Source organism: Meleagris gallopavo, chromosome 1 (assembly GCF_905368555.1).
Source record: "Meleagris gallopavo chromosome 1, MGAL_WU_HG_1.1, whole genome shotgun sequence".
In the NCBI taxonomy this organism is placed as follows: domain Eukaryota; kingdom Metazoa; phylum Chordata; class Aves; order Galliformes; family Phasianidae; genus Meleagris; species Meleagris gallopavo.
This window is the reverse complement of record NC_139404.1, coordinates 47,160,912-47,188,717: the sequence shown is the minus strand read 5'-3', so window position 1 is coordinate 47,188,717 and position 27,806 is coordinate 47,160,912. Positions and strand designations below refer to the sequence as shown.

The 27,806-nt window shown below is 46.4% G+C and overlaps 3 protein-coding genes across 12 annotated transcripts in view; 1 reads left to right on the top strand and 2 right to left on the bottom strand.

Moving 5' to 3' along the window:
- The window catches only part of LOC100539124 (solute carrier family 23 member 1-like), a 53,923-nt gene that overhangs the window by 12,213 nt on the left and 13,904 nt on the right, over window positions 1–27,806 (bottom strand). Inside the window, exons 1-4 of one of the 5 annotated variants that reach the window (XM_085224037.1) lie at window positions 8,096–8,319; window positions 7,858–7,937; window positions 4,885–5,031; window positions 3,412–3,569 (exon numbers count right to left, since the gene is read on the bottom strand). In XM_085224037.1, coding sequence (XP_085080163.1) covers window positions 3,412–3,569; window positions 4,885–5,031; window positions 7,858–7,911 — 359 coding nt within the window. In that variant the 5' untranslated portion in view covers window positions 7,912–7,937; window positions 8,096–8,319. Of the gene's footprint in view, window positions 1–3,411; window positions 3,570–4,884; window positions 5,032–7,857; window positions 7,938–8,095; window positions 8,320–27,806 lie in introns of those variants that run through there. The other 4 variants (XM_003202183.5, XM_010709647.4, XM_010709642.4 and 1 more) reach the window with 4 other exon arrangements.
- Window positions 14,838–22,298, top strand: LOC146545286 (uncharacterized). The gene is made up of 5 exons (XM_085223930.1): window positions 14,838–15,030; window positions 16,260–16,448; window positions 19,125–19,281; window positions 19,434–19,613; window positions 19,794–22,298. The coding sequence occupies exons 1-5, from the start codon at window positions 14,853–14,855 to the stop codon at window positions 20,020–20,022; spliced, it is 933 nt and encodes a 310-aa protein (XP_085080056.1). The 5' UTR covers window positions 14,838–14,852; the 3' UTR covers window positions 20,023–22,298.
- Window positions 26,418–27,806, bottom strand: part of CNOT4 (CCR4-NOT transcription complex subunit 4) — a 65,334-nt gene continuing 63,945 nt past the window's right edge. For all 6 annotated transcript variants that reach the window (XM_085223966.1, XM_085223963.1, XM_085223980.1 and 3 more), the window contains one exon: window positions 26,418–27,799. In XM_085223966.1, coding sequence (XP_085080092.1) covers window positions 27,498–27,799 — 302 coding nt within the window. In that variant the 3' untranslated portion in view covers window positions 26,418–27,497. The remainder of the gene's footprint in view (window positions 27,800–27,806) is intronic.

The following is a 27,806-nucleotide window of genomic DNA, read 5'->3' as shown; positions in this document are numbered from 1 at the left end:
GAGCAATGACCACGACAGAGAGAGTTACATTCGGTATGGAGTCAGACTGCTACTCTGGTTTAAGGAAGTATGTGTCCTTCTAAGTTGTGACTCGGTCATAGAGCTGCGTATGGTAAAAAGGCAGCCAAAAGAAAAAGCAGGAGGAGGAGAGAAGGGAAAGGAAGAAAGATGATGAGACTGAAGAAAAGCTTAGCACTGACCTGTACCCAAATCTCACCAATATCCAGTTCTTTCCTCTGTCCCCTTGATCTGCCTCACTTTTCTTCACAACCTGCTTATAAGCACAATCACACACTGGCTATCCTTCATGCCATAACCATATTCAGACTAGGAGCACTGGAAATTGTGATTTATTTCTTAGGAGATTGTTTTTGGTTTTTTTTTTTTAGAGCTAATTCCTCTGCTCTTTCTCCACTGACACTGGAAAGGAAACCTACATGGACACAGCAACAAGCTCTGAAAAAGCCAAGAGAAGCCTCCAAAGTGCTTTGGCTTTATCTGCTCAGAAACCACCCTGGGAGCAGCTCCCAAAGCAACCTCTCCTTGCGCCAAAAACCCCAGTGGCACCTGCTTAGAAAAGCAGCAGGGCAGTGATCCATGTGAATACTTCTGCAATTTCCCTGAAGTTGAAGAATTTCTGCCGTTCATCAGAAAGCACAGGAAAATGAAAGATGGCAAAGCTGTAAAAGCACCACATTTCCATCACTTAGAACAAGTATTTTTTTATCACTGCAATTACTCACGCCATGTACAACCAAAGCACTGTTAGAACTAGCCAGCAAGTTGTATTTGAACATCAGTCATCTGTGGAGTCACTTATTTATTATATACATCCAAACATGTTGCAGCCTTCAAAGGATTTTGCTGGGCAAAAAAAAGCAAAAAAAAAATAAAATAAAATAAAAAAAAAAAAAAAAAGAAAAGAAAGAAACATAGAAGACCTAGTGCCACCACTGCTGAATTAACAACAGCTTTATAGCTCCTGATGTGCTGGTCCTGAGGCTGTTTCCCAGCTGGTGTTGGTGGGCTTAACATCAAGCAGGAGTGTTGAGGTGATGCATATGGAGGACATGGATTGTTTTTTTTTTCTGGCAGTGTTTACAAGATTTAGAGGAGACGTAATGCTCTGATCATCACTGCATGATGCCTAAGCATCACCACAATGGCAAGTGAGGTCACTTACCTGTATGTCCTCAGGAGCTTCTTGGATAGTCTCTAACGACCATCTGGGACCCATCATTCCTTTTTCATGCTCTGTCACATGACTGAGCTGCAGGTTACAGTGGGTTGAGGTTTTCCACCATCTACTGCTTCTGGAGGGCTGCTCCCAGATTGTATTCACTCTGGGAAGGAACCTCCCCATTTCTACTGCCAGTTCCCACCATGTGCCAGCACTGTATTTTAGCTGAAGTGTTTTTTCCCTGCCTAATCCCATCTCTGCTCTCTCAGACTAATTGCAGGCTGCAGCCAGATCCACTCAGCAACCACTTGGCCTGAAACAGCCAATCTCGTTTACACTACCTTCACAAGATGAGCTGCCTTCCATTACCATACCACATTAACACGTTATCACTATCCCTCCTTTCACCTCTTCTCTGAATCAGTCTTTCTTAAATACAGACATCATGAACTGTGCAGAGCACCTAGCTGAGGGCTCCTCAGGGCGTTGGACAGTAGCACTAATATTTTCCAGGAAAAAAAACATCCCCTCAGCCTTGTATTTATTGTTTTCCCCACAGTCTTGCTGGTGACTCATGATTATCAACTACTAAAGGCTTTGAGAAAGCAGTAAAATGAGAAAGAAATCTGCTTCTAACTGTTTCCCCAGGCTAGGTTTGCTTGCCATCACTTCCTTCGGCTCTGCTCCAGGCTGAGTCCACCTTTCTGACAGGGAATGTCCTCATGCCTTATAACTGGGGCCAGCAATAAGGCAATTGCATCCTTAGTGCAGAAAATGCCATTTAAGCTTATCTTATAGGATCAGCTCCTCACTGCTTAATTTGATCTGTTGTTCCTCATTCAGCTACTGAGCCACAAGAGACATTAATGAGATATTAATGTCTCATTCCCTACTACACTTTTATCACCAAGTCATTTTGGGGGCAGCCTGAGTGGACCTGGATGACCCAAACAGCCCACAGCATAGCTGTATGCCCTAGCCTGAATTTAGCTGAACTCAGAAGAACCAAGTTGCCTCTCTTTGGTGGCCATAGTGGCCTGGCATGCACTGCAGGCTACCTCCAGGCCCCTTTCTCCATTAATCCTGCAGCAATGGAGTTACCTTCAGAGAGGGGTTTGTCTACCACCATTCCTTATGACAGACAATGATGGAAAAGATACACTAGGGAAATGCCCAGGAGGTGTAAAAAGCATTGTGATTTGCCAGTAGAAGAGTTTTAACCAGGTTATTCAGATTTGAAAGCCAATCAATGTGTGATTTTTGCTTTTGAAGCAAGAAACACCAGTTGTCAATACTTATCAATGCTTATAAATATCTACTGGGCAGGAGTCAAGTGGATGGAGCCTGGTGCTTTTTAGTGGTGTGCAGCAGCAGAACAAGGAGCAATGGGCACAAACTGGAATATAGGAAGTTCCATACAAACATGAGGAAAAAATTTTTTACTTGGAGAGTGAAAGAGCAGTGGAACAGGTTGCCCAGATAGGCTGTGGAGTCTCCTTCCCTAGATATGCACAAGACCCCCCTGGATGCCTGCCTGCGTGATCTATTGTAGGGAATCTTCTTTAGCAGGGGTAGTTGGACTGGATGAGCTCCAGATGTCCATTCCAACCCCTGCAATTCTGAGCTTCTGTGTGATTCTGTTCCTGCCATAACAGAGGAAAAAAAAAAAAAAAAAAAATGGAGAGGCAGACCAGAGTTATGACAAAGGGAATAGAAGAAATTTTGCAAGGCCAGCAAGGACCCAGACTCTTTGGGACACCGCGGATATATCTCTTACAAAGTATTTAACTTTCTCCTGAGTCTCTGAAGGTGGTGAATGAGCTGCAATTTCTCCCAGTTACCCCCCTGAACCCGTTTCTGAACGGCTCTGTGCACCCAGGGCTAGGGCCAGATTGAAAGGGACCTGCCACAGCCATCGGGTCTCTGGTAAGGAGCAGGCAGATACTGTATACTGGATCTTTTTTAATGCTTTACCTTTTGCGTGACAGATTCCTTATGAGCCCAACAAAAGATGCATCAAGTACCAGGAAATGCAAAAGCCAAACAGTGAGGCAGACCTGCAAACCTGTCATGTACAGTGACTGCAGTATGCTTTGCCACATGTACTGATTGCCTAAGGGTAACAAATGACCCTCAATACTAGATAAACTTTACAGCAAGCTGACTGCTGAGCACGTAGAAATTGCATCTATAAATTTTCTTGCGTGTCCCATTTCTTGCAGTTGACCTACCTTACTCCAAAGAGGACTTGAAGCAGGGTACAAATTCCTGAGACAAAGAAGATGGTGCTTATCAAGTGGCTCTGGGTGAGGAGGTCATGCTGAAGACAGAGCTCTTTGGAGAGGATCAGCGGGATGGCTACCAGACCTCCCATGGCTGTTAGGAAATGCTAGGAGCCACAGAGAAAGACAGGTTGAAGAAGGACACAGAACTGGCAATACAACATTACTGCATTACTGGGGGAAACCTACAAGAAACTAGCATGTTTGCATTTGAATCATACCAGTACTACTCATTCTCTTTTTTGATAAATTAAGCATTCTGTTAGGGGATGTACTTACAGGATCTTCAGTGCACCCCCACAAACTTCTCCCACCTTCTGTGCCCAAAGACCTTTTGTAGTGCTCTGGACTCCCCAGATCACTGTCAGACAGAACAGGTTTATCCCCTGCCCTGCAAACAGAACTGTTGGGAGTAGTCTACTAGGAAGGAAGGGACATCACAGGGAAAGCTAACAGAATGATCACATGAAGTGAGCAGAGTACAAATGTTTCAATCCATTTCACTGGCACCTCAGTGAATAACATAAAATATCTGTAAATTGGAGTTACCTATTCTTTGCTGGCAACAACTTTTCTCACACAGTGCAGTTATGAATAGCCATATAAATGAATGCCAAAGAATGGAAAGATCAAGCATTTTGTATTTTTCAAAAGAGTCACAGGCATACTTTAATAAGGACCTTTGGTTAATTACTAAATGTGAAGATAATTTGGTGAGCAATTGATAAGGCAAGGTTGTTTCAGCTGGTTTGACTTCCTAATTCTCACTCATAGTACAGGACTCCAATGGTGAATTGGTGGCACTTGGAAACTCACCGTACTTGTTAAAGGTTTTATTAAATTTACGATGTAAATATGTTCACAAAACCTTGTTATACATTCTAAATTTAAGGTGACCGTTTAAGGAAACAAAGTACAAGATGTCCACCAAGCTCCTAGAACAGTCCGTTGCTTCCTTAGTCGTTCTGAGGGCTCTGTTCCCTGAGGCTCTGTACCCATTAACTTTGGGTTGCATTGCGTTATTTACCATGCGTGGGCATGGACATTAGCCAGAGCAGTGCGGACCCTTCTCATGCTGCCTCTGCTTAGCCATTATTGCAGTGGAAAGGCAGAAGTTTAGAAGCCTACAGATATTTTGCTGATTTCAGCAGAGGCATCTGACCTGTTCTTATTAACTGATTGGCTCCAGCCCTAGGTCTCTGCCTCACTATTTGCACATCAAGAGGGAGGGTGTTGCTGCAGGCAGGAGGATAACAATCAGTGCTCAGGCAGTGGTGGGAAGGCCCTAAGGACACTAAGCCCACAGCTCCAGGTGCATCAGAAATAAAAGCACTCCCAAACACAGATTTTGTCCCCATTAACTGGCTGAACACCTGGTAAAATTCCATCCATCCCCACCCATTGTCTGCAGCCCTCTCATACCTGAATACCCAGCAAGATGCACAGGTACCAGGGGGGTATGTCAGTGACAGTGTAGGCCAGCTTGTTGCTCTGCCCCTTGCCCTTGCCTTCCTTTGGGCCCTGGGCAGCGTGATCCAGTGAGGCACAGTGGTGGCTCCCATCTTCACTCTGAACAATGAGAAAAACCATTCGTTAGCCATAGCTCAGCCCTGCAGCTGCCTGTCGTGAGGCAGCGCTCCATGTCTTGTGGGAGAACTTCAGATGTTATTTTCAACAAAGTCAGGACGATGAAAGAAGTGCAATGCTTTAAGAAATTGTTTATATGCTTATTTGCACGTGTGTCTAGACAGGGAAACTTTGGAGGATGTTTCAGCCTCAAAGAGGCATTTTGATAAAGTGTGCTAACATCATTAGTGTCTCATTAAGGATGGAAAAACTGTAAGCAGAAGCAGGAAGGAGTGTGCATCAGGTTAATGCTTGAATGCTGCACTGGCCCCTGTTCTCTGTCCCATCTAAAGAGATCTTTTGACAAAATGCCCTAAAACAATTTGACCAATTTGACTAGAAGACTTTTCTGCATTTTGTTTCCATCTCTTAAATCTTATTGATGTTCTCACACATCCTTACAAGTGTTTCACCTCAATAAACACACCTGCACTGGGTCTTACACAGGACACCTCTCTAACACAGAGGAATTGGGGGAAACCAAAGAACATGAGATCCTGGTGAATCATCTCAAAGGAGCCAGCTGGCAAAAGCAGGGTGAGCTGAGGTCTTGTCTCCAGCTTGGGGACTCCAGGCACATACATCTGGCAGAGAAATCTGCTGTCAAAAGATGCTCAACCAGTTTACCAGCACCAAACTTCCTTTTTCTTTAATCTTCCAAGTCCTGCCAGAACAGGATGCTGAAAGCAAGGTGTGTGCTGTAACACTCATGGCCTACCAACACTGGAGCTAATGCTGCGATCAGGGAATAAGGATGTAAAATCAATGTTATATTCAGTTGTAAATTTGCAGGTATGGCTAATTAGTCCCAAAGAACTGCATACTTTCTAGAAATCTCCAGCCTTGTGGCTCAGTCCCATTTATTATCACACTGTCAAAGTGTGCCGATACATTCCAAAACACCATATATTTACCCAGCCTAGGCAGGTTGGGAGCATCACAGCTCCTTCAAAACAGATAAGAGAGGGCAGAGTTAATTCCAAGTGAGCTCAGGCATGGACTTCACGAGCAAAAGGCATTCCTGAACACCTTCCCATGAAGGCATTTTCATTTCAGAACAAGGGAGCATGATCTGTGGATTAACAAATAAGCAGCGAGATATTTAAGACTGCTCATGCAGGGAGTTATATGGGGACAGCTACTCCTGAATAACACCATGGATAAAGGAAGCCTAAGCTCGGCAGACAGCAGTAAGCTCCTTTCCTTTTGCCACAATTTTTCCTGTGTTAACCAGGAGATATATTCCAGCCAGGCAGAATCTTGTCAGTCACAGCCTTGTATGACCATCACATGAGTGCCTGACCCTCCTCAGGAGCTGAAGGGGAGTGAGCATGGTTCAGCAAGAGAAGCATGAAACTGAGAGATCAGGATGAGGCAGGTCAAGAGATAAATTCTGACTGAGCAAGAGGTGATGGACACAAGCTGAAACACAGAAGGTTCCATCTGAACATCAGGAAACATTCCTTTACTGTGTGGATGACCCAGTGGCACAGGTTGCCCAGATTGGTTGTGGAGTCACCTCTTTGGAGATCCTCAAAAGCCACCTGGACATGATCCTGGACACCCTGCTGTGGGTATCCCTGTTGGAGCAGGGGTTGGAGCGGATGACCCAGAGGTCCCTTCCGTCCCTTCCCATGTCAGCCATCCTGTGATGCTGAGGTGCTGGAAGGAGGACAAAGCAGGAGCAGATTGGAACAGGGACAGGCCCTCACAGGAGCTGCAGAGCTGCCGCCAGTGGTTCTCAGCCCAGCTGCTCTCATGAGCCCAGGGGCACAGGATGTCCTCCCTGTGTTGTATCTTAAATTAAGTGCACCAGGAGGGCGATCAGAAAGTGAACTGTTGGACAGGTAGAAGAAAATGGTGATTCAAACTGTAGGAAGTTACAATTCACCAGACTTGCCAGCAGCAGAACAGGTAAAAATTGAGATCATTAAAAACAGTGAAAGAAAGCCTATTCATTGCTCTGAGGCTTTCCCTGCAGCTGGAACACATAGCACTCCACCTCTCCTGTTGCCAGCAAGCTCACTCTGAGAAATGGGAAACTTGGGCACCAGGAGATTATATGACTCCTCCATGGTCCCCTATCTGGGAGGGGGTCTATGCCAACATATTAGGATCCCATCTTTCTACTCCCACTGTCAGAACACAAACCTTTCTAACGGAGGTTAACTCATTTGGAAGTTAACTGCATGAGATAGGAATGGGGCTGTTGTGACCCAAGTCCTTTCCCTGTGGCACTGTACAGCTCCCAGTATTCCCAGTACACTGCACACTGCTGAATTCACACATCATTTACAGATTTTACTGCCCTGCTATAACTCTACAGGGTTCTCTCACCCACTGACCCCCAAATCCCTTTTTCACTCACCTCTCTCCCAGTTTACCTCAATAGAAATAGATCCAGAAGACAAAGAAACACATTCTTCAGTGGGCTAAATTTCTCTTGTAATTTTACTAATACATAAATGCTTCTAAACACAGACATCAGCACAAGGATCTACCAAACCACCACCTTTTCAACACAGGTACATCTGCACTGCCATTCATCTACTCTATCATTTTAGAAGAGTAGAAACTGCACTGGATCTATAGCAGCAGCAGACTTTAGTGAGGCAGTCATTCCTCAGATTCCTGTTGCTAGAAAAGCCGAGAGACCACAGACAAGCCTCCTCACAGGCAGTCTGATCCCCTGGCTTTCCCTTTCTCCTCAGTTTGCAGGACTCGCACTGATTTACACAAAAATTACCTTTTGGGGAAAAGCAAACTCACCATGAAGCTTGGGTTATCTAGCCCGTTGAGCTTTTTGTCTGTGGAGGGGGTCATGCCTTCCAGTTTTCTTCACCGACTGCCTTGAAAAAGAAAGATGAATAAGAAGAGAAAAGCCTCCCAAACTGCCACTTGTCCGAGTCACTATAGCCCTAAGGAAACTGGAAAAGCAAAGGCAGAAGCTGGATGTCAGGAGTCAGCCAGCAGTCTGTCCTAGGTGTATCTCCGAAGTGTTTCCTACCCCTTGGCTTATATGAGACTCCTTTTCTCCAGCTGATTAGAGGACTGGCATTCAAAACAAACTGCAGAGTAATCTTTCTCAGAGTGAAGCAGTAACAGATGATGCAAGAATTTCCTCAGTAGGTAAGGATGCAAGGGGGGTATCAGAGAGGCAAGGTATTTCCCTGCTCTCCTTGTCCAGCCTTGAAATTTGCTTCCTTATTTATCTACAGCTGCTTTCATTTTCTGTGTGGGTTGGACTTGTTTGAAGAACTTTGTGCTCATCTTTAGAAAACGCAGTCTGTAGGTGGTTTCACTTATTCTGCATGTAAACTGCTGTGTATTTTGGCTAAGGTACAACTGCAGTCATCTCGCGTTATAAACCTATTACAGCGTGAAAAGAATGAGACTTTTACTGGGAAACTTTAAGACAGAGACCAAGAAACAAGTCATCAGAAGATGATGCCAGAGTGGTATAAAGAAATCAGATTGGGGAAAAAAAAAAAAAAAAAAGACTACCTTGGGTCATCTGATTTTCTCCATTCTACTAGTCTAGCTGAATGGAGATAATCAGATGTATTTAAGCCCAGCCGCCCTTATCTTAAACAAACAGCAAACAGTGCTAATGCTCCATCAAGCCACTCTAGCCACCTCTCCCCACTTCTCCTCAGATTTAAGTATCTATTTAATTTAATGGCTCCCCAAGGCAATGAACTTTCCAGACCAGCTGCAGAAAGGTTCTATGAAGAGGGGCTTGCTATTGCGTGCACAGCGATAACCCAAATCTCCTGGATTCCGAGCAGGAAGCAGCATAACAAAAATTAGTTCTGTTCTCTGTTTCTTGTGTAGAGCATTCTTAGGCATCTTCATATGAGGACTGCATTACAGAAGGAAGACAATCATGACTAAACATCATCAATGAAGTTATGAGCTGCTGGGTATATAAATCTTTAGGTATCAAAATCCTCAGGCATTCATGGTATTGCCAGATCTCCCCATATTTTTAACCACAGGAGTGCATTTCCAGCCCCACTGATCTTGGTGTGAGGTCACATATTTTTTCCTGCAAGCTCTAAATGAGAGCTCTTTTCCTGGACTTTAACCATTCCCAGCACAGAAGGAGCAGCAGAGGCCACCCTGTTTTATAGACTTGCTCATCTCTTATTCACTATATGGTTGCAGTTCATTGCATATATACAAATTCACATTGTGAATTTGACAATGTCCAGCAGGCAGTACCAGTGAGGATACACTACTGCAAAGCTCTAAGAAAAGAAGCATTGGATTTTTTAATTCATTTCACAAAGGAACATTTTTCTTTGCATTTCTCTATGGATACAGTACAGTTCTATGTAACAACACAGTGGAGCAAGTGCACTACAATTCCTGCGTCATCTAGGCTAGCACATGAAAATGTTCACAGAAGGAGTGTTAAGTAAATAGGGTAAGAAGAAAACAACATCAAGATTATCAGTAAGAACAACAACCCATTTTCACAAAAAAAAAAGCTGGGTGGAAAATCTTTTTTCCATTCTAGTAAATTCTGCAGTCAAAAATGCACTTTAAGAGTACCAAGAGATTGTAGGTGTCCATGAAATAATGCAGGACATAAGTCCTAAGAAGTCCAAAGCCTGGGCAACAGAGTAGGCCTATTAGGAATGAAGACTTTACCATTATCAGACTCTAGACAAAAAAAAAAAAAAAAGGTTAATACACTAATGTGGAATCTAGAAGTTTATGAAATAGCACAAAATATATACTAAAATAGATTCCATATGAAGTGCCCCAGCCCAGGATGTCCCAGGCTTGGAAGTTAGCAATGACTGTAGGAAGTATCTGTGTGCATGCAAATGTCTGAGTACGTCATATGTATACATACACGTGTATATATAAGATTAACTCTAAGTGACAAAACTGAGATTTTTAGAAACAGGAATAATTCAGTTAGCAAAGATGCATGCTGAACCAGTAATATCATAAACTTGTAGCAGCCTAATCAATTGTATGAATTGCTTTTAGGAATAAAAAAGGCCAGACATTCACTTGTTCAACTTATTCAGGATGTGTGAGTAAAGAACCAAAAACTGTAGTATGAATTCCCTTTAAGTTTCTGTGTTTGGTCTATCTCCTGTTGTCCATCAAACTGGCCAGCTGCTCATGTCAGTAAACGCTGTCTCAGCTTATGTTAAGGAGGCAGGACAAGACAACTGACTAATCAAGGAAAAGCTTGGAAGCTTAGGAGACCCAGCTGAAATCTTCAATCTTGACCCCAAGTCTTCTGTACCCAGAAGGAGAGCCTGGCCCATCTGTGTCCTGACTCTCCTGACAGGGTCATCTTCTCTCTTGTGCTACATTTCTCCCTGAAACTCTGAACCTTTTCCAGGATCAACTTACAACGATGTCTTGAGATGCAAACCTGAACTGCCCTTGACTAGGCTTCAATGACCAAGGAGCTTCCTGCACTCTTTAGGAGACGGGCGTCTGTCATGGATAGAAATGACTACATTTTACACTTCACTCATAAGAGAGAAGCAGAAATATATTTATTGATATAATATAGATATAACATAGTGATTTAACAAATATAGGAAAAGATTTGAGATGGCTGGATACACTTGATGATATACTGCATAAAGGGTAGGGTTAAACACATACATACAAAAGACTCTCCCATTGAGTCACAAAATTTAGAGTGGACCCACTTGCATTCTGAACCACAAAAGTTGAACCATGAAAGTAAAGAGGCTAGGTGCAGTGAAATCCACTCCCAGTCCCAGACTTGGTCAACAGATTACATCTAAGAGATTGTATGTGCACAATCAATCTAACACATTGCCTTAGTGAAGCTAAAAAAGTTTACCATAAATTCTAATATATAATCTTAGCAAAGCTAACAAAGCTTAAAACAATTAGTCACTTACTAAGGATCTGTATCGGCAAGGCACCTTGATGTCAAGTGTAAGAGATCTCTGCACAGATGTAACCTCAAGAGGTGACCCTACTCAAGAGGAAATCCTTTTGTGCAGCTAGCTGCTGTGTAACGCAGCTCAAGGGGCTCCTGGGCTGCTCTCTATTTACAAAGTAAGGTGACTGACTCATACTTTGTTTTTAGGCACGTGCTCAAATGGCCCTCAGCTGTTGAACCAGGTGTCTACTATCAGTCTTTCAGCCCCCCATTTTGAGACAGATTTGTGGCAGTTAATCAGTTTTAGCAAGAGTGTTATCAGTACTGTTGCTCATTGTTGTCCTGTGTGAGGCCTTGTGTGCGAAGCCAGGCTGAAGGATGAAGTTGGGAGAATGAAAGGAGGGAGGGGCAACACACAGTTGCAGTATCCCCAGTAAACTGCAGATAGGGTGGCACCAGCATGGGGACGTACAAGAATCTATTGGTAGATGCAGATGAGGCAAGTGCCTGCATACAAGCAAGTCCTGTTACTTTCCTGAACTATGAAACAACCAAGATGATTAGCATGGAGAAAGGTGTCTGAAGTTGAGTTCAAGACAAGCCCCTCCATGCAGGGCTGTGCACACACAACCCAGGGAGATGCAGATTTGGTGATTCACATCAAGCCTCTTGCTGGGAGGGCAGGTTCATCCACAGTGTTATTACAAACTTCTTGCACTAAGTCCTAGCTACTGGAGCTAGGAAAACATGAGTTTAGAGGGAATGTAGGATATGAAATAAAAGCAATACAGAATAGAACAGAACTAACATGGAGACCTTGACCAAAAAAGAAACATCTTTCTAGCTTCTACAAAGCTAGCCCTGGTTGGTTAGCCGACTGCTAAGCAAATAACTAAGCAATAAGTAATTTAGTCATGAAATACTTGTATACCCTTCCTTCCATGGAACCTCCTGCAAGCAAATAGGATCACCCATGTTCACTGGCTTGAAATGACTACTTTTGTGTTTGTGGAATTTCAGATTCTGCAGAAAAATTCTTCATTGCTCACTAATGGAACTGGATGAGTGCAATGCTTTTAGTTTTGGACTGCATACGCTATTTCCTATGAGAAAAGGATCTAATCACTTAAGTGCAACCAGTGCAACACACTGAAGTGCACTTAGGATGTACAGCAAAGTTTATGTGAAAGGGTGGTTGCTTAAAACACAGCAGGGGGATAAACTTAACTATAGCAAATTCTCTTAAATAGTCAAAAATAATGTATTTCTACTTTTGAAACAGGATCTCTATACCACAGCGGGAAACTGAGTGTCAAATCCCAACCAGAGAATTACCTTTGTGCTCATTGTTCCCCTTTCCACATCTCATGGTTGTCTTTTCTCATCCAAAGGACTCAACACATGTATGTAACTGAAGTGCTGAGGCACATCTGCCTCCCTGTTGCCACTTTTCTGTGAAGGCAGAAACAAGCATCACAGTGAAATTACACAGGCTCCAGTCAAGCAGCAACATCCCCTGTCTGTGTGCAACACGCAAGGTCACACAGTTCTGTTCTAGCAAGACCATTGCTGTTGCCCAGCTCTCTCAGCAAATCTGCCTTGATTGGTCCTTTCCTCTTTCCTCCTTCTTCTAGCTACACCCATAGCCCAGCCTTCAACATGGGTCCTCAATCGTGTTGCTGCCAGGGCAGTGTGTCAATTCCAGGGGATGAGCACTTCCCCATGAGGAAGGGGCTTTGTGCTCACCATCTCTGCCCCACCTGCTCTCCATGCCCAGCCCTGTGTGGGCCAAACCCTGGAGCACACTGTGATGCAAACCACCACATGGCCTTTTCTGGTTGTCTTCAGAGCTCATCTACCTGTGTTCCTCCAGAGAACCCCTCCAGATAGGCAGAAGAAAAGTTGCCTTTCTTCTCCAGGGTTGGTGTTTTTCAGTGTCAAAGCAGCACAGTAACAAACCACAGAGCTCATGGTGGCTGTGCCAATATCAGGAGATCACTACGAGGGTGTGGGCTGAGCCTGGATGGAAAAGACACCTACAGGAGATTAAAAGAGACATCTCAGTTTCATGGTGCCATTCTGACGGCAACACACCTCTGCTTGGTTGCCTGTGCTGAGGGAAGGGGATGTTGCTTCCTCTGACTGAGAGCACCACAACAAGGGGAGATGGGACACAGGAAGGGTATTTTTGCAGAGAGGGGGATCTGAAAGGCTCAAAAAGTGCACAGAAGGTAGGGAAAAACACTGCTTGGTGCACAGCAAAGCTTTATCCCTAAGTAGAAATCCCCACCAGCCTGCAGAGACCTTGAGAGCAGGTACGAAGGGCCTCTGAGCTGGCTTTGGCAGCTGTGCTCTGCCTGACAGGCTGCTGTGGTGGAGATCACCCACCCACCTACCCATCCATATTCTGCTCTGCTGGGAAGCTGGAGAACTCCAGCCAAGACCCCGAGGCTGCAGCTTCCTCATCCTTCTTTCCAGCCAGGAAAGGGCTCTCCAAGCCAGGACAAAGACACACTCCTTGCCTTAGCCCCATGCAGAATAGTGCCCAGCTCCCATTTCTGCACAGCCCGCTGCCACCAGAAAGCAAGGTACAAGGAATGGCAATGAAATCCTTCCCCTGCAGGATATTAATTTTGCAATAATAAGCCTCTTCATCTCCTTCGGACTCCGGAATAGCTCTTAAGAGCATTAGCAAAGAAATAATCCCCGTCATCTACACAGCATTTTGAGCACTAGCTCAAGTGTGGTTATTGTGTTCCCAGGGCCATGCTGAGCCCATTTGTTCCTCAGCACATGTGATGTGGGGACTGCCACCTGCCCTGTGCCGGATACCATGTGCTAATGGTGTGTACTGGGTCCAGTGCCAGGGAGCTGTATGGGGCTGGAGGTGGTGCTGGGGAAGGCTGGCTGTGCAGTATACACACAGTACAGCAGCCAAGCACACCAGCCAGAACAAGGCAGCTAACACCCAGGCACCACTCCTGGGCTGTGCCTACAGGCCCTGGGCATAAATGAGGCAATCAAAAACAAAATGGCTGACAAAACATCTCCCCGCTAACCTGTAACCTCCTGCAAGTGTCCTCATGCCTAGCCAGTAAGTATGCTATAGTAGTCCTTATATTCCTATCAGTGCTGCTAATGAGTGATGGCCTGGGCCTGAATTCTTACAGCTGCATTAAGTCCCAGGTAGCTCCAGTTGTAAATAATCACAAGTTGGCCAAGAGACACTGTGCAGGGAGAAGCCTAAGTCAAAAGGAAAACAGATTTCTCTATGGTTCCCACAGTGGTGGAATTGCTGCTGCAACACACCCTTTGACTGCAGTAGCACTTAATCTGGTTCCACAGGTGTTTACAAAACACCAGGCCTCAGCTCTGGCAGGAGAGAAGAAATGCACACAGGAAGGTCTGCGCTCAGGGGGCTCAGCAGCTCTTTGTGGAAAACCAGTAGGGCAGTGTGATGCCCAGCACACATGGCTCCAGCACCTGAGGAAGCCACCATGGCTGGAGGATTGGTGACAGCCAGTCCCTGCAGGAGGCAGCTGTGAAAGATGGACCTGGGCACCTGCTGTCCCTCGCTCCCTGCTGGATGCCTGTTCTTGCAGCACAGCAGCCTAGGGCCGAGAGTGTGGGGTGCTGGGGAGGCTGCAGGATCCCAGCCTGGGTTGGGAGGGGAACGGAGGGAAGCAATGTGCAGCCACAGCAGGGCTGGCAGTGCAAGGAGCAAGGATGCGGGGCTTGTGCCTGCAGGGTGGAGAGTGGCTGCTAGCTTTGCTGCTTAGGGCTTAACGCTCTAAAGCCCAGCTGATTCCTGCTCATAAGCAAAGGGAAACCACAGGCGTGTGGGACACTTAAGGATGCTGTGCTTCTTCAAACCATGACAGGACAAAGGCTTGGGAAATGCATCAGTTTTTGCCTACTGCCTTGGAGCTGCCTGAATGTTGCCTGGAGCAGTGCTGTTGGGCCCACAACTGCTTTGCCTGCCACAGGACAAATCCGGAAAAGGCTGCCCAGAGACTTTGCCAATGGGACCTACGAGCACAGCAACATCTCAGGTACTCAAGTGAACCTCTCCATCTGCAGGGCTGTGGGGGGACCCACGGTGCACAGGTAGCACGGGGATATCTACAAGGGCAACAGGTGCTTCTGTAGTGGGGGGTCTGCAGAGGTTTGTGTGGTCCTGTGCTGTGTTCTGGGGACATGTCACATCAGAGGCAAAGCTGCAAGCACGGGGAGAAAACTTAAGGCTTGACTACCTTCTTCGCGTAAAGCTCTCCTCCGTACTGACTGTGCACATCATGACAGGCCAGTTCTCCAGCCACAGGATGGGCTTAGCAAACACATCCCTGTCTCCACAGGCTGAGCCAGGACCCTCAAAAAGAAATAAGGCTGGAGAGCTGTTAAAAGCACAAATCATCTCCAAATGCTGAGGGTGATTATGGCTTTTAATCAGGTTCCTAGTGTGCAGCAGGTGCAGCTCCCCAGTGAAGGAGTGTCCCCATTAGTTCTGGGGCTGCCCCAGGGTGCCTGTCCAATGCTTTGTTACTGAACTGTTACTTTCCCAAACCTCTCCAGTATGTCTTGTTTCCCCTCTCTCCAGTATGTCTTGTTTCCCCTCTCTCCAGTATGTCTTGTTTCCAAAATGCCTATTGGGAATAGTCCCTGAACCACCTCATCTTCACACATTGCTAGGAATTGGTGGGGAAGGTGCAGGCCAATGTCAGACAATTTAGCCACATAACAGATCTAGTCCAGGCATCCAGGCAGTGTCCTTAGCACTGCTACATTTACACATGCAGATGCATCCAGTGCCTCTTACCCAGTACTTAACTTGCTAGACTTGGAGAAAGACCGATCTTACTCAAGCTTATGCTTTATGCCAGCGCAACATCATCTCAGCAAAAACACAGTATTTCTCCATAGCATAAAGTAGTATTTTTAATTGCTTTGTGTTCCACCCAAATTCTATAGCTATTTAGAGTATTAAAAATACCTGTACATTTCCTTTCCCTCTTACTGGGTGCTCTTTGCACTCTGTCTGCATTCTGCACCCTTCTGGTCCCACTGCTGCTGGTCAGGAACACTTCACGTTACAGAGTTTGCAACTCGTTTCCCAAATACAGCCAATTAGACTTCCCTATGTCCCTCCTTTACAGTTGCACAAAAGAAAAATTCAGACTTGAAAGACCTGCAGCAGTGACAGAGGGGATGGGCAGCCATTTCACAAACATCAAGGCAGGGGGCTTTGCCACCACCTGCACTTAATCTCCCCTTTCTCCTCCAGCACAGTGCACAGCTCTGCCCTCACCGCGCCACGGACGCTATTATGTGGATAGAGGCTCTGGTGTCTCTGTGGGCTCAGTCATTGTGTACTGGTGTGAAGAGGGCTACCGGCTGGTGGGCAGTGAGAGGCTGTCCTGCCTCCAACAGGAGAGCACCTCATCCTGGAGCCATCCCACGCCCTACTGTGAGGGTAAGGAGCCTGTCGGCAACCCTTGCCCTAAGCCGGCATTGTAGAGCCCCTCTGCTGTCTTGTAGGGCTTTAGCCTGGTGCGTGGGGTCACCAACCATTCACGCACTGAGTTCTCACCAAACTCAGACAGCAGGCCCCATAAAACTGCGTCCCAGCCGCCCTGAGAGGGGACAGCACTAGCCAGGCTCCATCAAGTCGGCGGTCATTGGCACCAGTGAACTGCAGTGCTTTCAGTGGAAATGCCCACAGTCCTGGGCATTCTGTACTATGCCCACCGCCCTGTGGTGCAGACCCTGTCCCTGACCCCCAGCTGCCTCTTCCCTGACACAGCTCATGCCGTTCCCTCGGGCCCTGTCGCTGTCACACAGAGCAGAGCTCAGCGCTGCCCCTCCACTCTCTGTGAGGAGCTGCAGCCGCCATCAGGCCTCCCCTCAGCTCCTCTGCTCTGTGCTGAGCCAATCGGGGGTGCTCAGCTGCTCCTCATACGCCTTGCCCTCCAGGCCCTCCTCCATCTCTGTAGCCCTCCTTTGGACACTTCTAAAAGCTCTATGTCCTTACTATATTGTGGCATCCACACCTGCACCTGGTGCTCCAGGTGAGAGAACTGGCATAGAATTAACTGGTACAGACCCAGGTCTCACAAGTCACAGCCAAAACATTTCATGGGGGAAGAAAGCTGAACTTCATAAAAACCCAAGACATGCATTTTATAAAAGCACATGCAAAATGTGGCACTTCAGATGGCCTTGATCTTTTTTCCTGTTAGGAACTCATCAAGAACTAATAGCTTAAAAAAAACAAAATCCAGTCCTCAGAAAGCTTTCTCTCATGAACTCTGAATTGTGTGCATACATAGCATAATTTCAGGAAAATTGCCCTCAGTAATGCTATTCATTTTTGCAGCAATAAGCAAAAACATGTAAGTGTAAATACAATACAGCTATGCATGAACTACTGATCACACTGGCCCCTGGGACTTAAAGACTCAAGGGCCCTCTCCAAAACCACCCACAAGTAGACCTGTGGTAAAAACAGCTGGTAAATGGAAAAAGCCTGAGAGCTTTTGCTGCTTCTTTTCCATTTGCTCAAGCCAAACAAAAACATTTTACAAAGGTAACACCTGACAAAAGTCACACCACAAACACATGTTTCAAGAGCAGAACATCCCATAGGTCCCACATGTTTTGGCTCAGCCCCTACAATGCCACAAGGAGCTTGCTCTTTAAATATAAATAAAGCCATTTGCCTTCAATCTAGAGCTGTAAAATCTGGTGATAAGCAACAAGAAAGGCAATCACGGCAAAATAAAAGCAATGAACTTCATTGCCATAGTTTTCACATAGTTCTGCAGTAAAACACTCATTAGCAAATCTTATCTTCCCAGCTCTAAGCAGGTCCTGCATTTGTACACCACTTAATGCAGAAATTTCTTCAGTGACAAAAAGACCCACACCCTTAGCTTCACTTTACAATTTGATCACAACACAAAGCACCCGATCTCTTCAGCCTGACAGCAGGCAGCAGCCACACACTGTTGCCTCGCCAACAAAGTTCCAAAAGCAGTAGATTCACAGAAGTTGGTCAATGTCCCTGTTGGTGTTTACTAACTCAGCCCCACCAGAAGCACACCTTCAGGCTGCCAGTGACCTGCCCGCATCATCTTTACTGATGATTTTGACAGTGGGATCGAGTGTACCCTCAGCAGTTTGCAGATGACACCAAGCTGTGTGGTGCAGTTGACACACCCAAGGGACGGGATGCCATTCAGAGGGATCTGGCCAGGCTGAACAGTGGGCACAGGTGAACTTCAAGAGGTTCAACAAATCCAAGTGCAGTCTTGAACCTGGGTCGAGGCAATCCCCGCTATCAGTACAGGCTGGAGGATGTAGGGATGGAGCACAGCCCTGCATAAAAGGACTTGTGGGTACTGGTGGATGGCAGCTGCACGTGAGCCAGCGGTGTGCCCTCACAGCCCAAAAAGACAACTGAAAGCTGCATCAAAAGGAATGCAGCCAGCATGGCGAGGGAGGTGATCCTGCCCCTCAGCTCTGCACTGAGAGACCTCATGTGGGGTGCTGCATCCACATGTGGAGTCCTCAGCACAGGAGAGACATGGATGTGCTGGAGCATGTCCAGAGGAGGGCCACAGAAATGATCCAAAGGATGGGATACCTCTCCTACGAGGACAGGCTGAGAGAGCTGGGGCTGTTCAGCACGGAGAAGGTTCTGAGGGGAGCTGTAAGAAGGAAGGGGATGGATTCTTTAGTAGGGCCTGTTGGGGCGGGACAAGGGGAAATGGTTTCAACCTAAAAGAGGAGAGATTTAAGGATAAAGTGGATATAAGGAAAAAGTTTTTCACAGTCAGGGTGGTGAGGCACTGGCACAGTTTCCCCAGAGAGGCGGTGATGCCTCATCCCCGGAGACACCCAAGGTCCCAAGGTCAGGCTGCAAGGGCTCCGAGCACCTGATCGAGCTGTGGGTGTCCCTGCTCGTTGCAGGGGAGTTGGACCAGGTGACCTGTAAAGATCCCTTCCAACTGAAACGATTCTATGACTCCGTGATCTCCAGCACCTCGCAGACAGGCTACCCGGGCCCGCCCGGGCCGCCCCCACCCGGAGGTGCTCTCAGTTCCACGCCGTGCCGCCGCTCAGCGCCGCGCTCTGCCTCTGCCCGCAGCCGTCCCGCCGCCCGCGAACGCGGGCTCCCGCCTGGCCGTCGCCGCCGCGCTGGTGAGCGGAGCCGTCATCCTGGCGCTGGCCGCCTCCTTCGCCGTGTGCTGCTGGCGGGAGCGGGCGAGGAAGAGCCGCGGCCCGGGGCCGGGGAACGGCGGGCGGTGAGTGCGGGGCGCGGCGGTTCGGGGCGGGCCGGGTGGGAAGGGCCGGTGCTGCCACCTGCCGCACGGCCGAGGCAGGCGGGAAGGGGGGAAGGGGGGAAGGGGCGGCTGCGCGGAGAGCGGCCGCGTGCGCATCTCTGTGCCCCTCGCAGGCAGCGGCTCGGGAGGAAGCCGAGAGCGGGACGGACGGGCGACGGCTCGGCCGCACGGCGGGGCAGGAAGGCTTTCGGCAGGTTGAAGCACCACCACCGCCGCGATTACCATCTCTCGGCCCTCTCCAGCTCGGTGTTCCCGGGGGCGTTCGCGGGCTGCAATAACGCGGCCTTCCAAAGGTACGGCGGCCGCTCAGCGGCTCCGGCCCAAAGCACGCATCGCACGGGCGTTCGGTCCCCCGCCCCTCCATCCTCTTAGCTGTCGCAGCCCCTCGCTGGGCGTCAACACGAGGGGCACCGCCCGGCTGCGGGCTCCCGCGGGGGCCGTCTGACCGCCTCCGTCCGCCTTGCCTTCCCCAGGAGCCCCGATCACCTGCCCCGATGCGTCTCGCACCCCGGAGCGTGGCTGTGGCCGCAGCTGGCATCGCAGCCGCACGCAGCGCCCCTCAGCCCGCCGAGCCGCCAGCACCGCTGCCTGCAGCCGCCCCACGGACCTGGCCGCTTCGACCGGCCCCGAGTCCTGCCGCCCGGCTGCTACCGAAGCTATGCGGAACACAGGCTGTCAAACACGTGCGGGAGGCCCGTTTGAAAACTAAAGCCTTCATTCAGTGTTTTGTTTTTTTTTTCCCTCCTCCCTTTCTTTCCAAACATAAATTCCTTGAAATGCCACAGAGCTCAGGAAAGAGTTCACAAGAGCCAATTTACTGCACCTGGGTTTTCAAACAGAGAAAATTGGACACTTCACAGGGAAAGGCTTTTTTGATACAATCCTTTTATTCCCCATCTCTGTCGAGAAGTGCGCGCTTCAAACAGAAGTTCCCAGGTTATCAGCTTCTCAGCTGATCTTTCAGCTGTGTAAAGCCAAGTGGAACAGCCTTACTTGAGGCTATAGGCAGGTGTAGACCTCCCTGTTTTAAACACAGAGGTCAGATTTTCTGTTAAGGCTCTTGTAAAGGGCTGAGTGAATGCTGCCAGGTACCAGAACAAGGACTGCTTCTCATTAGATGATTCTCAGTATTTGCAATTTGTTGCAAATTGTTGAGATTTAAAGGGTTTTGGTAGTGGTGGTTGTTGCTCAGAACTTGCAGCATCCACTCATCCCTGCAAACAATCTTGGACTTACAAGATACAATGACAAGTGTGTAAAGATAACCAGCCAAGAGGAAAACATGAATTTATCTTCAATACAAAAAACCCAGCACCTTTAGAAATAAATAAATAAATAAATAAAACAACTCGGGGCTTTTCATACCTTCATCTGCATTAGAAATTCACATCACACACATCAGGACCTGCTAGCTCTTCATGCACTGCTGCTAAGTGCCACAGGCTGCATCCAGAAAACACCACCACTCATTTTCCTGTCCAGCAGCACACGCAGTGCATGGCCAGCATCAGACGAGACCTGGCCATACACACTTGATGCATGGTGGACATATGGGCTCAAGGAACACAAGCACACAGGGATGCTCAGAAGCCATTACTGACTGCATTAGTTTAGAGGTGCTGGCAGCCCCAGAGCTGCTGAATGTGCAGGGCAGGGATGAAGAGTGAGCACCCAGAACACGATCCACCAGCATCACCAGCCAGCACTCATGGTTGCAAACTGCAGTACTCAAACTGTCCTGCTGCAAAGGCTGGGAGCTTTGGGATGTCACCTTAATTTCCATTAGTGTTTGTATTATCTTAGGACTTCTTTCCTTGTAAAGACAGAAGGTAGAACACCCTTATGATAAAGGTAAGACCTACTAGCAGACATCCCTGGTAGAACTGCTGCAAGGAGGTTGAGGGACACTTTTTCTAATAAAGATGCCTCTCCCATTCCACCTCCTGCATCTTCTTTTCACACCACAAGGCACCAGCAAGGGCAGGAGGCTGGATGGTGGTGGGGAGGCAGCAGCTGTAACAGCTTCCACAGATCCCCTTCAGAAGAATGTGTCACCTGCAGTAGACACTTAGTAGCAACCACACCACAAGAAGGAAAAGCCTTTCATTCCCCACATAACAAGCAAAGCTGCAGAAAGCAGGGGACAAACAAGACCTACTCTGTTATTTCCCTTTGGCTCACACCCTACCTTCGACATTTTTTTTTTTCCCCTCCCTCTTTTCCCAGCTGAGCCTAGCTCAGCCCTGCAGGATTTGGCAGACTGCAGACTGTAGTAAACCTCTGTGAGCATCAGACCTGCCCAGTGCTCCCACTCACTAGCAGGTCCCCCAGAACAGTTCCCAGTGGAATTTCTGCCCTGTTCACTGTGGTATGACTTAGGATGCAGTGCTGAGGGTGTTCTGGCCTCTCACAACCACCCTGGCATGCCCACTGTGCCACATCCACAGGTTGTGCTTCTGTTTCCCCAAAATATACTTGAATGTGTGGGAGTTCAGCACAGGGTCTGTTCTGGGAGCAGTACTGCTCAATCACTGGCTCACGTAGAGAGACAAAAAACAGAGAAAAAAATAAAATTAGAAGGGAAACAAAAAGAAAGTAATGAGATTTTTCATATCTGTCCCTTCTTTTTTCCCCTCTTACTCATAGAACTTCAAGAGAAAAAAAAAAAAAAAATTACCACTCATTGCAATTTCCCTTCTGTCCAGTAAGATTTTCATGCAAGAAAACCCAACCAGAAAACCAGTTGGGACGCATTCAGAGATCACATTTCCTTGGATCCAAGCAAGGCTTTACAAACAGAAGTGGAGTGCGGTTATTTTTTTGTTTTTGCTACATAGAGATTGACACCTGCTTTCACTGCAGACTGCAGTGATGCACATTTCAGATATCTTTTGCTGACTGTAATAACCCGTGCCCAGAAACATGCCAATTTTGAAATGTCATAACAAAAAGTTAGCATTTGCAATAAAAATATGACAGAGTAGTTTTTCCTCACTGAGAAAAACGTCAACTTGAAACAAGCATTTTATGAGACTGATATATTAAAAAAAAAGTATTCATCTCATAGAACTGAAAAGTTTCCTTGGGGGTTACTTTGTGTGTGTGTGTGTGAGAGAGAGAGAGAAGAGTTAAGATTTCTATCAAAGAAATTTGATCCCAAGCCTGTGGCAGTCTAAGCTCCAAGAACAGATTATCAGCACAGAAGAACCTGCAGACCATCCATCTCAGACTGGCAGGAGACTGAAGCCAATGGGAGGAAGATGGAGTAAGGGTAGGAAGCCGAGCTCTATTGCAGGTTTCCCTATCAGTCACTCAATCTTTACCACATTTCCTTCTCACCTTGCCTCAGCCCAGCAAAGAGCTAAGATTGTGAAAAGCTGTGATCAGCTTTGTCCTAGGAAGGTGCCATCAGTGAGGCAACAGGAATCACCATTTGCCAGAAGAGGAAGGAGAAGGAAGGTAACTACATACAAGCTTCAGGTAATTTGTGAACAGAAAGAGAAAGCAATTCACAAGCCTGTTATCCCACATCTTCTCACCACCCTTTGTAGCCAACACCTAACAAACACTTCTAAACCAGAGTAGTGCATGTGGGGCTGCTCTTCCCAAGCTTTCTCCACACCAGTGAACAGGGCTTTCAGACAAGATCTTGGTCTCCTAGAGGTTTAGTTATAATATTTTATGCAATATTCACTACGAAGATGGGCCATGGAATTGGAAGAAACCATCTGAAGAGTGACAGAGTTGGCTGCAAGGTTGTAGTGCCAATTTCTGTCCTGAACAAACTTCACCATCAGTTGCTTATTGTTTGAACAAACAGACAATGCAGCCTCAGTTTTTGATTAAGGTTAAGACTCCTTACTGTAAAGCCTCAGCCTGCATGCTTATTTAGAAATAGTTTAAACAAGTTTTGGTCAAAATTTACATTTCTCAGATAAGCTCAGCTTATCGGCTGTCTATGGGCTGTCAGCACTGGCAGAAGAGGTTTCAGACCCTCTCTGAAGACCTGAGCAAGATTAGCATTAAGACTTGTAACATTCAGGTGCTAAAGCTATGAAATCCCAAGACACATTCTTTGTCATCCCGAAAAGAACAGCAACACTCTGCCAGTACAAGCTTTCTAGACTGCTGCTTTAATGCCACTGCCCTGGTAGTGCCACACCCAGTATCACCGCGTCAGCTCCACCCTGAACTGTTTTCGTCACATACTACACAAACCTAACACTAGTAAGCGTAGGGCAGACTCCAGGAGGAAGGGAAGATGAAGATCTCACTCTCTCAAGTGCTGTATACAAGATCAAAGTGTACTGAGTTTACACCGTTTCTTACACTGTACCTCAAAGCTCTGATGATACTTCATCTTTTTTGTGCTTGGCTTACAGCAAAAACCATAGAGAGGAGAGGACCTGAGAGCTGTTTCCCTTCAGTAGGATGTTCCAAAGCAGGGAAAAAGAGGTGCTGGGATTTGGGAGGTAAGGAAGGAGCACAAGTTTTTACAGTTACTACCTGCATGTTCAGCAGTAGTGACTGATAATACACCAGTGGAAGGCATTCCTATAACTAGCCACAGAGTTGCACAGTGCTGGAAGCTGTAAAGTAGCACTATCCTAAACAGATGTGCATTCACAGCAAACAACACTTCACACATCTCTGCTCTGCGCACACTAGAAATTCCTGTCTGCTGGCATTCACTCACCCCAGGAGTTAGGAGTACCTATGGGCCTTTCAGGTGGGATGGGTGACAACTCCAGGGCCCTGACCTTGAAGCACTGTGCCACCTCTCAAATCACAACACACCTCAGTTCTCAGCAGCACGAGCTTGTATTTGAGCACTACAGCTTTCCCCAAAGGGATCAGTCCTTGGCACTACAGCACCCACCACTCCATGTATCAATATACGCTCCTAAGCTCCCTTGCAACTTAGGGCAACTTCCGGCAACTCCCATGCATCATGGGGAGAGGAACAAACAAGAGCTGTTCTGTGATCTTTTTAGGTGCATTTTCCACGCTCTCTTGCAAGGGTGAGAGAGAAATCAGTATATGATTGCCATCGCAGGGAAAGATATGTTCAAGCACAACCCACTCTACAGAACTATAAGTTGCTGCACTTTCCCTGAAATTCTGCACCTTCAGTGTCTCTGATTAAATGAGCATCCTGGATAAAAGCTATGTCAGGGGAAGGGGAAATGAAAACTAAGAGTTTAAGATCTTACAATACAAACTGCTCAATTTTATGATTTAGAACTATTATGGAAGTAGGCAATAGTGTTTTAAGCATGGTTAGAGCAGCACTGTTGCAACACTGCACTGGAAAGGACACGTGCTTACACTTGTCTGGCAAGTCTCGAATTTATAGAAGGAAAAGGAATTCCTGCAAGGGCTTTTCATCTTAACTAGGAGATGACATTATATTCCGTGCTGTCACTTCAGATAGATGCAATTTCCTTATAAGATGATGATGATTACTTTCTAAATCAACGTTCAGCATCAACCTAGCACACTACTGACCCCAGAATTACTACAGCTGAACAGAGAATTCTCTGAAAACGCAGCAGAACTTCTGGTACCAATGCATTCAAGGCTAACAACTCCCTTCCTTCCTTTAATGTGCATCCATACTCATTTTGGAGGCATGTGATCCATCCTCTCTTTCTCCAACTTCATCTCCACCACCACCCTTGTTAGCCAAGCACTGTTCTTGTTATCATGCAAGGAAGTACTGAAGATGTTCATAATACAACAAGAAAGACAGGTCACACACTGAGATGATTACACATATGAAGCAGACACATTAATTTCTTCCTTTCAATGAAGTGCCTGTACAGAACTTCTTGCAGTAGGAACAAACAGTCCATAAACAACAAAAAAACTCAGGAGAAACTAACAGAGCCCCACACAGCTGAACAGAGTGAAATGTCTCGTTGCTTTTTAAGCAGGGGTGCAGGAATCAGCACCATATAGCATGTAGAAATAAGCTAACAGGAACACAAGCCACCACACCATCCATCTGAACACTGATGCATTTTAGCATTACGTGACCCAACAAGAACTCCTTTTTGGGATGGAGTAGAAACAGAGGGAAAGGTCATTCTAGTTATGAATCTTCCTCTCATCTAGAAGCTTGTCAGCAGGCCAATGACAAGCTATCACGCAGAGCACAAACATGTTTCCAAGTAACCAGGGCACAGGACTGATCTGCTGGAAAAATGCCTGCCCAGACAGAGCACATTCAGTTTGGTTAGTAGTTGGCAGTGAGTACAGTGCTTTTCCAACCTGTGCTATTGTTGGGCAGAAGTACACAGTGCCCATCAAGCAACACTGTATAAAGTGGAGAATTTGTTGTAATCTCATGCAGACTCAACAGCTGATGCAAGGAGGCCGGATTCCCCTGCCAGCTCAGAGTTCAGGGCTCTGCTGTCAGTCCCATGGCAACAAGGAACATTTTGGGAAGGCAGCCAGACCAAGCTATACAGGTGAGAAATCCTTCTGCTCAGGCATTTCTAGCAGTTCTGGCTCCCAGCCATTCCCATGAGCTGGGCCCTGAAAGATTCAATGCAGCACCTCAGTCACAAAGCTGCTGGTTTTAAATATCAATCAGAGCAGGTCACCAGTTGGAAGCGTAAGAGCTTGTTGGAGATCTTCTGTAGGCTAAGACTTCAGGCCCTGCTGCACAGTGAAAATACTTTACACCTTTGTTTTAAACAAAGATGCTGAAAGTTATAAGTTTAACTAGAATTTTCATCATGCGTTGAGACATTATATTCTATCTGTCCCAAGTGACATGGTATATCCAGTTGAGAAAGCATAAACTTAACTTCCATGCTTCAGATTTAAAATGATGCCAATAAAGGTTAAAGGCATCCTCCAGCTATTATGACAAGTAAAGACAACAGTACCCCTTTAAAAATTTAACAATTCTATGCTTTTTCCATCCTTTGGTACAAAAGTCATTATACAGTGCAATATTTCAATGAAAAAGTCACTCCAATTCAGATGAACAGGAGGAAGAGATCATGCAAGAACATACAGTTTTACCAGATGCAACACTTCAAAATCCAAGTTTTTTTTTTTTTAAAAAAAGAAAAGCCAACACGAAGTCATCATCAAGTTCTCTGTTTTATTTAAGATTTTAGTTTTAATTCTGAAGAAAGAGGTACATTTCCTTGGTTTTAGTTTTAGCGTCAGGTTATAACCATGTTTATCTGTTTCTTTTTCCTGTCTTTTCAATACTGCACAAACGTCCAGAAACTACAGGGTTAAGTAAAAGCTGCAGGCAGAGGAGGTCAGAGGTTGCTCCTGATGGTGATCATGTGGCCCCAATGCAGTGCTATCCCAGAGTGCCCCAATCAGGTGAATCTTTGTTTAAAAAAAAAAAAAAGAAAGAGAGACTGACAGAGGAGACAGAAAGACTGAAGTAAATATCACTCGTGTTTCAGCTGCTTATAATTATATTATGTATATGCTAGGTATTAAATCTGTGAATACTTTTAAAACATTAAAGTTTACTTTAAATCTAAAGCCAAAATTAAAAAAAAAAAATCTTATTCTCCTGTCTCTAAACCACTCTTCAGCAACATGCCATTTACTCAGCGCTATAAGTGTTTCGGCTTTCAACACGCTTCATGTCAAACCTCTTACTGAGTGACACAAAGTCCTCTTTTCTGAAAAGAAAAAAACAGCAATTTCCCTGTGTAGTGCCACACTGAATGCAAAATAAATGGTAGGCCACTGCTTGCCCCACATGCTCAGTAACTTCATTTAAATTAAATACCTTTTTCATATTTCTGCACTTGGTTCTGCATTGCATTTTTCCCCTATTGTAGACTGACGCTTTTCCACTAGGCAGGAATACTCATGTGCAAAAAACATAAGACAGTAATATTCTCCTTAAGCATTGAGACTGCATTTTGATTTCTCTCTCTCTTTTTTTTTTTCCTCCTTAGAATGTTTAGAAATTATTTCCAACGGTGCATTTCAAACACCGGCTCAGCAGAAACTTAATGAAAAGATCTGGCCATGACCCTGTGATGGCATTGCATTTGGGGGGGGAGGTTTGATCAGGAACTGGATTCTTCAGAAAGAAAGATATGACAGGGAACAGTAGGTGGGTGTGGGGAGGAGTTGGGGTGGGACACTTCCTGCATTTCTAACGTTGTTTTTTTTTTTTTCCTCCTTTCCTAATGACGATCCAGCGCTGAGCTCTGTAGTAGATCTGTGGGGGTTTTACTGGGGGGTCTGAAGGCTGTCTGAAAGCCTGGGGGTGGGGAATGGAAACTGGTTGGGTTTGAAGGAGGAGAGTAGGGATTCCAACTGGCTCTGTGCAGAGGGATCTGTGTGCCGAAGGGATTACTGTGGTGTGTCTGTGACGGCGCTGCACTGGGGCCGTCCACCTCTGTGAGGGCCTGAAGAGATTTTAGCCAATGTGGAGGATTGTCATCTTGAAGGGTGTCTAAACTGTTTCCTGTGGAGGCTGGGATACCTACAAA

Coding starts and splice junctions, on each gene's coding strand:
- LOC146545286 (XM_085223930.1), top strand. CDS start 14,853: ATGACAGGACAAAGGCTTGGGAAATGCATCAGTTTTTGCCTACTGCCT. Junction 19,282..19,433: donor GGGCCGGGGAACGGCGGGCG/GTGAGTGCGGGG, acceptor TGCCCCTCGCAG/GCAGCGGCTCGGGAGGAAGC. Junction 19,614..19,793: donor AATAACGCGGCCTTCCAAAG/GTACGGCGGCCG, acceptor TGCCTTCCCCAG/GAGCCCCGATCACCTGCCCC.